The sequence below is a fragment of the Mustela lutreola genome, chromosome 16, assembly GCF_030435805.1.
Source record: "Mustela lutreola isolate mMusLut2 chromosome 16, mMusLut2.pri, whole genome shotgun sequence".
NCBI lineage: Eukaryota > Metazoa > Chordata > Mammalia > Carnivora > Mustelidae > Mustela > Mustela lutreola.
In genome coordinates, this window is record NC_081305.1 from 45474432 (window position 1) to 45484514 (window position 10083).

Below are 10083 nucleotides of genomic sequence, written 5' to 3' on the forward strand. Positions count from 1 at the left end.
GTGTGCATATATAATTATTTTATGCTCTGGGCCCTAGAGGTATGTGAGCAATGGAGTAAAATGGATTTGAGGCTCTTGGTGGGGTGGGGATTAATGGTGACAGGACCCCAACCACAGTTTGGGGGAATGGAGAGCTGGGCTGGATGTCTGAGATGGCTCATTCACGTGGCTGACAGTTGATGGCTAGTGAGGATGGGAGAATGGTGGTCATCCTTCTCACATGGCAGCTACCCTTCCCCCTGAGTGAGAGTCTCAAGAGAACCAACTAAGCCTCCCTTTTCTGACTTAGCCTCAGAGGTCATACAGCACCTCTGGTTACACACAAGCTACTAAGGCCAGCCCAGATCCAAGGGAAGGGCACAGAATCACTTCAAAGTCTTTGAAGACATGTTTTAAAGCTATCACAACCTTCCTTCCAGCTACGAAGTATTTACATTCTTGCCACATGCAGAATTCGCTCTTCCTACAACCTTGGAATTCTCATCTATTTTGCAGCAGACTTATAGTCAAGGTCCACAAGCCTCATCATCTACATCAGAGCCAGGTGTTGCGGAGGTGCCATGATTGCCGGAAAACTAGAACTTTGGAGCACTTCCGGAGCGAGGGAAGTGGTTGCAACTATTTGGGAAACCAGTGGATGAATTATTTAGGACTGCACTGCCTGTTATGGTAGCCATCAGCCACATACACCAATTAAATTTCAATTAAAGAAAAATGAGGAGTACCTGGTTGTCTCAATCAGTTGGGCATCAGACTATTGATTTGGGCTGGGGACAACACCTCCAGGTTGTGGGATGGAGCCCAGTCTTGGGGTCCGTCCTCCAGTTGGCTTGAGATTCTTTCTCCCTCTCCGCCTGCCCCTCCCCGTGCTCACATGCACACACTCTCTCAAATAAATAAATAAATAAATAAACCTTTTGATTAATTAATAAACAAAAATGGGAAAATCTGAAAATTCAATTTCTCTATTGCACTAGCTAAATTTTAAGCACTGGATAGCTCCATGTGGCTAGTGGTTACTGTACTGGACAGTATGGACATAGAACCCTTCCAACCTTGCAGAAAGTTCTACAGTATAGTGCTAACTAGACAATAGAAGTTCAGGTTTACTCTGTGCCCCAGAAATCCACTCTGAATATATATCTTAATTTGGGTCTACCAAAAGCGTGCCCTGAGCCAAGGGACAGGTGGTTTATTTGGGAGGTATCCCCAAGAAACACAGGTGAGCAGAAAAATTAGGACCAGAGGAGAAAAAAATCCAAAAATGGCACAGAGTCTAGACCTCACTGAGGCAAGTGAGGCACCAGGGCACCTGCCTGAACCTGAGAGGGAGTGCCTCCTTGAAGTTCACACCCCCGCCACCTTTCTTCCCCACCCTCATCCCAGCCCCTGAAGGGCAACTGCTGTGAGCCACTAGGGCTCATGCCCACCAGGCAGGGACCCTCTAAGGACTCAAGGAGTCATGCAGAACATGGCTTTGAATCAACCCACTGAGGAAAAGAGAAGAAAAAGTATTTATTCGCTGGCTCCCACCCCTCTCTGGGTGAAAGATTGCCCCGGGGAAGTAATCCAGGCGCTCCAGTCTGTTCGGCAGGCAGACGGGAAAAAGACCTCAGATGGAGAAGAAAGATACAGGCATATGATGTGGGAAGGTGTCAGGGTGTTCATGAACTGCCCACCAGAGCTACAAGTGAGTGAAAAAAATGAGCTGAGGTGATATGGTGGCGGGTGCTATGGCATGTCCTAGAAGACCTCCCATGGAGGGGATGTGTACAAGCCTTCGAGTGATAAGGAGCCGGAAGACTACCTAAGCGCCCATCACTGGGGGAGTAGATAAGTGAATGTGCTGTGGGCACACCATGGGCTACAATGCAGCAGTTAGGAGAACCTGGTGTATGCCACCAGAGATCTCCAGAACATAAGTTTAAAAAAAAAAAAATGGGAAGAGATAGAATGAAATTTATAGCACAATCCCATTTATGCAGATTGGGAAGTACATATACACACACAAAATCACAAATGATAAAGACACATCTTCCCAGCTATATATCAAGTGCCTTAAAGTGGGTGCCTGTGGGTGGGGGGCTGGGAGTGAAGATCGGGTACAGGAAGTGGGGGGAAAACCCTAGAGAATCTTTCATGGGCCAATTGCAATTCTGTGTTATGATCTGAAGAGGATGATTAATAACTCTCTGCACCTAAAGGCCAAGAAAAAAAAAATAAGGGAATGAAAAACATAAAGTGCCCACACATCAAAGCAATTCCCTACCTGCTACACAATTATTATTACCGTGGGGGGTGATGATAACAAAGCAACCAGACTCCATCTGCCTTCTGGAAGCCCTCCTCACTGCCTTCTCTCCAAGCAGCCCCTCCATTCCCCAGCAAGTTCTCTTACCCTCAGCGAATGAGGAGCTCTCTACCCTTTCCTGCTACCCAGAGGGAGAGACAGGAGAACTGGCTGGCTATGACTCCCACAGGTTCTCACCTTCTTCTCTGGGTGTACATAGAGCAGGGGGTAAGCACATGAGACTCCGTTCAAACCCCAGCTCTGCCATTAGCCAGCTGTGGGACCTTAAGCAAGTCATTTTTCCTTCCCGTGCCTCCATTTTCTAGCTGGTGAAATGGGAACAAGCCTAAAAGTAACAACTCACAGGAATGTTCAGAGCATAAAATGAGTTCCCAGAACTAGCTCAAACCGATGGGGGAAGCTCCCTCTCTTGCATCCCTGCAGCCTCACCACTCATGCTCTGCCCCAGTCCCTGCCCTGCTGTGACCTGCCTTGGCCTCAATCGGTGGATTCCCAAAATTCCAGGAACTCCTAAATTAGGTCAGGAACTCCTTAGGCTTCATCCTGGGATTGAATTTCAGTTTCTCTTTCCTTCCTTTCTGGGCTCATCTGGCCCCACCCAAACCTGTGAGCTCACCTTGCAGCTTCCAGAAAAGACTGTCACCCCCTGCTCCCTTTCTCCTGCAGCTGACTTTTTTTGTGCCTCATTCTCCTCCCATGAGCTGTCAGAAAGCGGCACACCTGACTCTGTACCTGGCCCCACCCACTCCCGCCTTGCAAGTCATTGTGAAAATCACAATTTCCATTTGCATTTTCGCTTTACACACATCAGCCAGGACTGCTCGCTTAACCTGCCTAAAAAACGGAGCCATGCAGTCAGGGAAGCAGTTGCGATATGACCATGGCCATGGTGTGGGTCCTGCTGCTGGTAACTGCAGGGCTGAGCATGGCCACAGCTGGCCCCGTCCCCACTTCTAAGCCCACCACAACCTGGAAGGGCTGTGACATTGGCAGGTTCAAATCTCTGTCACCACGGGAGCTGGAGGCCTTCAAGATGGCCAAGGATGCTTTGGTGAGTCCCTATGATTATGGATTAACCTCTACTCCTCTTGCTTTGGCCCAGGTGCCACCTGGCTACAGTGGGCTAACCTCTATATCCTCCTGCAATGGGCTAGCCTCTGTCCTTTCTGCTGTGCATTAAACTCAAGCCCTCCTTCGAGGTCAGCCTCCATCCTTGCTGCTATGAGCTAGCCTCCAGCCTTCCTACTGTGGGCTAAACCTCTGCTCTTACTCTCTAGGAAAATTCACTAAAAAACTGGAGTTGCAGCTCCCGCCTCTTCCCTAGAAACCGGGACCTGAGACAGCTGCAGGTGAGTTGGAAGTGAGGCCATACTTGCCCTCACCTGGCCCCTCTCCCTCATTCTTTAAGTGGCTCCTTGCCTCCTTTATCTCACCTGTCCTCCCCTCTGTCTGGTCTCCCCTCGCCTGTCCTGTGCCACCCCCCCACAGCCCTGCCACCCCCCCACCCCCCATCCTTCCTCAACTGCTACCTTGACCCTATCCCTCCCTTGGGTCCCTTTCCCATCCAAGTACTAACCAGGCCCCACCCTGCTTAGCTTCCGAGATCAGACAAGATTGGGTGTGTTCACGGTGGTATGGCTATAGACTCTTAAGTTCCTTTCTATCACCTCTTTGCCTCTCCCCACATCCCTCTTTCACCTGTCCCCATCACTCTTACCTAATTCCTTCTCATTTCTCCCTTCTCTCTCCAGGTTCTAACTCCCACCCAAGCCCCTTGCCCTGGCCAGCTTGTCACTGTCTAGTTTCAATGCCGATTCCCTCTGCCCCTCTCACCTGACCTCCCCACCACTGATTCTCCCTTGTGTCCCCCATCGTCTTTCTTCCACTGCCTTTTCCCAGAGTCTGCGCCTCCTTCCTTCACCTTGGTCACCTGTGCAGCCAGCAGCACCCCCTCCCCTTGCTTCCCTAACCTGTCTCTGTTCACCCATCCCCTTCCCATCTCTCCGAACTTCTGTGACCCCCATGAGCCACATTTCACTTGTCCCACCTCAGTCTTTCTCCTGTATCTTCCCTTAGGTTTCTGCCGCACCTCTATCCTTCATCTGCATCCTTCTGCATGTGTTCCCTTCCCCTGCCTCCTTCTTACCTGACCCATCACCTATCCCCATCCTCTGTCACCTATCACCTGCCCTCTTTCCCTGCACTCCTGACCTGCCCCCACATAACTGGGTCTTCTTGCCTCCGCTTCCTTACCTTTCCACCTTGTCTGTTCTTTCTCACCTCTCCTCAGGTGTGGGAGCGCCCCGCGGCCTTGGAGGCTGAGCTGACCTTGACCCTAAAGGTCCTGGAGACCATGGCTGATAGGTCCCAGGGGAGCATCCTGGACCAGCCCCTTCACACTCTGCGCCACATCCACTCTGTGCTCCAGGCCTGTGTGAGTGCTTGGGGCACCTGGGTCCTCTCTGTGGAGTCTGGGCATAGGGGACATCACCCCTCTGCCCCAGGCCCCACCTCATACACCACCCTCCTCTGCCCACAGGTCAAGGCTCAGCCCACAGTAGGCCCCCATCCCCAGGGCCGCCTCCACCACTGGCTGCACCGGCTTCATGAAGCCTCAAAGAAGGTGAGTGACTCAAGAGGGGGATGGATGCCCAGGCCCTGAGTGAGGGAGGAGGTGGACACCTGGGAAATGGCAAATATGTCTCCTTTCTCAGGAGTCACAAGGCTGCCTCGAGGCCTCTGTCCTGTTCAACCTCTTCCGCCTCCTCAAAAAGGACCTGGAATGTGTCGCCAGTGGAGACCTGTGTGTCTGAGGACCTGGACCCACCCCCAGCCCATCTGAGACCCCAGACCTTAAGTGATACACTAAGCCCCAGACCTGCCTTAAGTTATTTCCTCTCCCCCTTTATTTATGAAACTGGAGTGCTGACCCAAAAGAAATGCTTGTTTTTCTACTTTTATACAATATGCACAAGTAAACAGGAAGGAATTGGAACCTTCTGTGATAAGTGAGTCCTTGGGTACGTGTAGAATTGTGAGTCTGCGACTGAGTGTGGGTGTCTGGGAGGTGGAGGTAAAATGTGTAACCGGCTGTGTATATTTATGTGTGCCTGATTTCCGTGACCATGTGCATGTATGCATGTAAGTGAGTGTCTGCCTGAACCTGGGTCTGACTGTAGGTGCCTAATAGCAAGTTCGCGCCCACATGTACGCCGTTCTGTGAACATGTAACACACGTTTATATGTCTCTCTGTCTGTCCCGTCTGTGAACTGGATATCTCTCTGTTCCATGGGTACCTAGGACACAGAGAGGTCTAATCAAGACGGTTTATCCTGGGGCGCCTGGGTGGCTCAGTGGGTTAAGCCGCTGCCTTCGGCTCAGGTCATGATCTCAGGGTCCTGGGATCGAGACCCGCATCGGGCTCTCCGCTCGGCAGGGAGCCTGCTTCCTCCTCTCTCTCTCTCTGCCTGCCTCTCTGCCTACTTGTAATCTCTGTCTGTCAAATAAATAAATAAAATCTTTAAAAAAAAAAAAAAAAAGACGGTTTATCCTGTAATGAGTATAAGAAACCCAACTCAAGTGGGGAAAGCAAAATTGAGTTTATTATCACACATAACAAAAAGTCAGCTCATAGGACTGGTCTAGGATGGGTTAATTCATTATTTAGCAATGTTTTTGAGAACCAAATTCTTTCCATTTCTGTTGGCTGATTCTTTTTTTTTTTTTTTAAGATTTTTTACTCATTTATTTGACAGATGGAGACCACAAGTAGGCAGAGAGGCAGGCAGAGAGAGAGGGGGAAGCAGGCTCCCCACTGAGTGGAAAGCCTGATGCGGAGTTCGATCCCAGGACCCTGGGATCATGACCTGAGGCAGAGGCTTTAACCCACTGAGCCACCCAGGTGCCCCATCTGTTGGCTGATTCTTACTCTGGCTACCTCATGGTCTCAAGGTGGCAGCCACAGCTCTGGCTGTCACAACCAATCACCTCAAACTTAATGGAGTAAAATGACAACCATTTGATCCTACTCATAGATTCTGTGTGTCGTAAATTTGGACAAGGCTCAATGTGGATAGCTTGCCTCTGCTCCACGATGTCTGGGGCCCTAACTCGCCTTCCATAGGTTTTTGTTTTTTAAAGTTTGTTTATTTATTTATTTTGGAAGGGGGGAGGGAGAGATCATGAGTGGGGGGAGGGGCAGAGAGAGGAGAGAAGCAGACTCCTGGCTGAGCGGGGAACCTGATGTGGAGCTCACTCCAACAACCCCCAAGATCACAACATGAGCTGAACCTGGGTCAGACACCTGGGGCACCTGGGTGGCTCAGTCGTTAAGCATCTGCCTTCAGTTCAGATCATGATCTCAGGGTCCTGGGATCGAGCCCCACATTAGGCTTTCTGCTCAGCAGGGAGCCTGCTTCCCCCTCTCTCTATGCCTGCCTCTCTGCCTACTTGTGACCTCTCTCTCTGTCAAATAAATAAATAAAATCTTAAAAAAAAAAAAGAGTCGGACACTTAACTGACTGATCCACCAAGGCGCCCCTTTTCCACAGTTCTTAAAAGCGAGGAAAACTGTGGCACCTCAAATAAATAAGTAAAAGGTTTAATTTATTTATTTGAGAGATATCGCTTCTCGGCCTTTTGGCTAAGATCAAGTGTATTTATTTGAGAGAGTTCATGGGTGGGGGGGAGGGACAAAGGGAGAGGGAACAGCAGACTCCCTGCTGAGCAGCCCCCCCCCAACGTGGGGCTCAATCCCAGGACCCTGAGATCATGACCTGAGCGGGAGGCAGATGTTTAACCAACTGAGACACCCAGGTGCCCCAATAAATAAAATATTTAAAAAAATTTTTTTTTTAAATTAAAGAAAACCTTCCAGAGAAACTCCCTATTGGATGTGCATGCTTGTCTCATTGGCCAGAATTTAGTCACATGCTTAAGCCTAAAGCAATCAGTGGCAAGGAAGCTATAAGTTGCTCAGCCCATGGCATGAATTTCTTTCCCTTTGCCTGACACCTGTTTTCGGGATTGCCTTGCAGTTTGGGATGGCCATCCAACTGAAGGGCTTCTTAAATTCATTAACATATGTAAGGAATTTAAAACAGTTCTTGGCACAGGTTAAGCCCCACATATGTATTTATTGCTCTTACTCTTATTTTAGAATTTTTTTCCTTGATGCAAAGAAAACTCTTCCATGTGTTCCCTTCGTTCCTGCATACTTCACTAGTATGAGGATGTGAGCTCTGGAGCTGTGGTGGCCATTTTGTGGCCAGGAGGCAATGAGCCAAGCGTATGAAGCTATTCTTCTAAGGAAGGTAGAACTAAAGAGTAGGAAATTGGGTCCTTGGTGACATCAGTGAGGCATTGCACCAAAACCCCAAAACTCCTAACTCCAGGCTTCTTATTAAATGAGATAAACAGGGCTCCTGGGTAGCACAGTGGGTTAAGGCCTCTGCTTTCTGCTCAGGTCATGATCCCAGGGTCCTGGGATTGAGCCCCGCATCGGGCTCTCTGCTAGGCGGGGAGCCTGCTTTCTCCTCTCTCTGTCTCTGCCTGCCTCTCTGCCTACTTGTGCTCTCTATCTGTCAAATAAATAAATAAAATCTTAAAAAAAAATAAATGAGATAAATGTCTTAAGTCATGTTAATTGCAGCCAGAGGTATCCTCACAAATTGATCTCTGTATACCCAGCATAAAGCCTAGAGAAGGTAGTCAATTAATATTCGCTAATATGGGGTGCTTGGCTGGCTCAGTTGGTACAGCATGCATGCGACTCTTGATCTCAGGGTCTTGAGTTCAAGCCCCATGTTGGGTGTAGAGCTTATGTTATCAAATATATATATTTGCTAATAAACATTTGAATCATATAGGACATATCTGAATTCTGGCATTTGACCCTTTTCAATAGGCATGCCAGAATTACAGTCACAAATCCCTTCTTGGAGATGCCAAGGCCTAACAAAAAATTTTGATCTGGATATATTTTGGTTTGGCCTGGTCAGTATTCATTTCTCCTGGTAAAGCTCTTCAATTTTCCTTTGGGGACTAACTCCCATTTTCCTATTCTTTCATTTAGTTGAACACGTGACTCAGGTTAGATCAGTCAGAGCACTCCATCTCCAGAGCACGGTGGCAAGCCCTCCCTTGTCCCCACGCACAACAGCCTCTGTATCCGCTGTTCCCTGTGCCTGAGACATGTCCTATCACTCTCCTGCCACCATGAAGTCTTCACCTGGTCTGTTCCCATTCATCCCTTATGTCTTAGCTAATACCACCTTCTCCCTCAAAACCATGCACCTTCTGCATGGTGTACTGGGGTTCTTACTGCTTTCATATGTCTAAAAACTTTCCCATCCTAATTTTCTGGTGACTATCTAGGGTCAATCAAATGAAATTGCCAATGTTCTGCCATTTCTAACCTATAAAACTGGCGATTTTATTTGGTTCAACCTCATATTATTTTAGTAACCTCCCCTCCCCCAGAACATACAACCCAGACACCTGACCCCCACCTGGCCAATCAAAGCATTACATTGGATCAGAGCAAGAATGTCATGTGACTCCAGTCAGGCCAATCAGAGCCCTGCCCTTGTCCTTGTCCACCCCCCCCCCTTTAGGATTGGAGGAGATTTTGCCATTTTACCTTTGGGGCTATGGTGCTAGAAGCATTAAATCTGTGTCTGTAAATAAATGGCCATTTTCCCCACATGTTGTTGAAAAGGATGAATCTGAGCTGAGAGAAACAGAGAAGAGAAATGAGTGAATAAAGTGTCTGGGTGAAAATGAGTCTGACATTCAGTCTCTAAGGCAAAGTTCCTTGTAGCTTTACCCTTGACAATCTGCTCCCCAGATTTATGAGATAACAATGCCCACTTTTTAGCTCTAATCCAGGGAAGCTGCATTCCTGTCATTTGCTACCTAAAGACTGACTAATTCATGTCCCTGAACTTTGGGGCAGGGTCAGAGAGCTCTGCTGGGCTCCCAGGCTCCTGTTCTTCCTACAGCAGTAGGGCTGTGATCGCCCTCAGCTCTGGGAGGGCAGGGACCGAGTCTGTCTTGGTCACTCCCGGGTATTCAGTGACCAGCCCAGGGCAGGCACAGAAGAGCTACTCAGACATTTCCCTTGGATGATACTCTGCCCTCTCTCACCTAGTGTACCTGTTTCTTGGGTTTAGATCTCTCAATTTTGAAAAACAGCACGGCTTTGGCATTGACTGATAACTCTCTACCAAATGAAGGAGTTACAGGTGAAGGAAGGAGGGTGGAGTGTTATCCAAAGAACTGAACTAGAGACCATGTGGGTCCCAAACATGTCGGGTAGATGGCAGCTTCTGGTTCTGTTTTGAAGACACACACACATCCCACCCCACAGCTGGGGTCTCCATGAAAATCAGACATCATATATCACTTCTACAGAAAACCCTCCACTGGCTTCTCATAGCTCGGGGAATAAAATCTAGACTCTTGACCCCAGCCCACAAGGCTCTGCAGAATCTGTTCCCTGCTTGCCTCTCCACCTCCTCCCCTCCCGCTCTCTCACTTGCTCCAGTCCAGACATACTACCTCTAAAACACTAAGGACACTCTTTCCTCAGGGCCTTTGCATGTGCTATTCACTTTGCCTGGAATGCTTTATCCTGGCTCTTTCTACAAGGGATTTCTTCAGCTCCAGCATCATACTCCTTGAGCCCCCAATCTAAAGTAGGCCTCCTGGTCAGTCCCCGTTCCTTCCCGTTCTCATTCTTTCCATGGCATTTATTTACCCCCAGACACAT

General features: G+C 48.8%; 1 protein-coding gene across 1 annotated transcript; it reads left to right on the forward strand.

Annotated features, from left to right (window-relative positions):
* The first annotated feature begins 3185 nt into the window (after window positions 1–3185).
* On the forward strand, window positions 3186–5124 carry LOC131818442 (interferon lambda-1-like). The gene is made up of 5 exons (XM_059152913.1): window positions 3186–3362; window positions 3589–3660; window positions 4602–4745; window positions 4851–4934; window positions 5026–5124. Exons 1-5 carry the CDS (start codon window positions 3186–3188, stop codon window positions 5122–5124), a joined length of 576 nt encoding a protein of 191 aa, XP_059008896.1.
* The last annotated feature ends 4959 nt before the right edge of the window (window positions 5125–10083 follow it).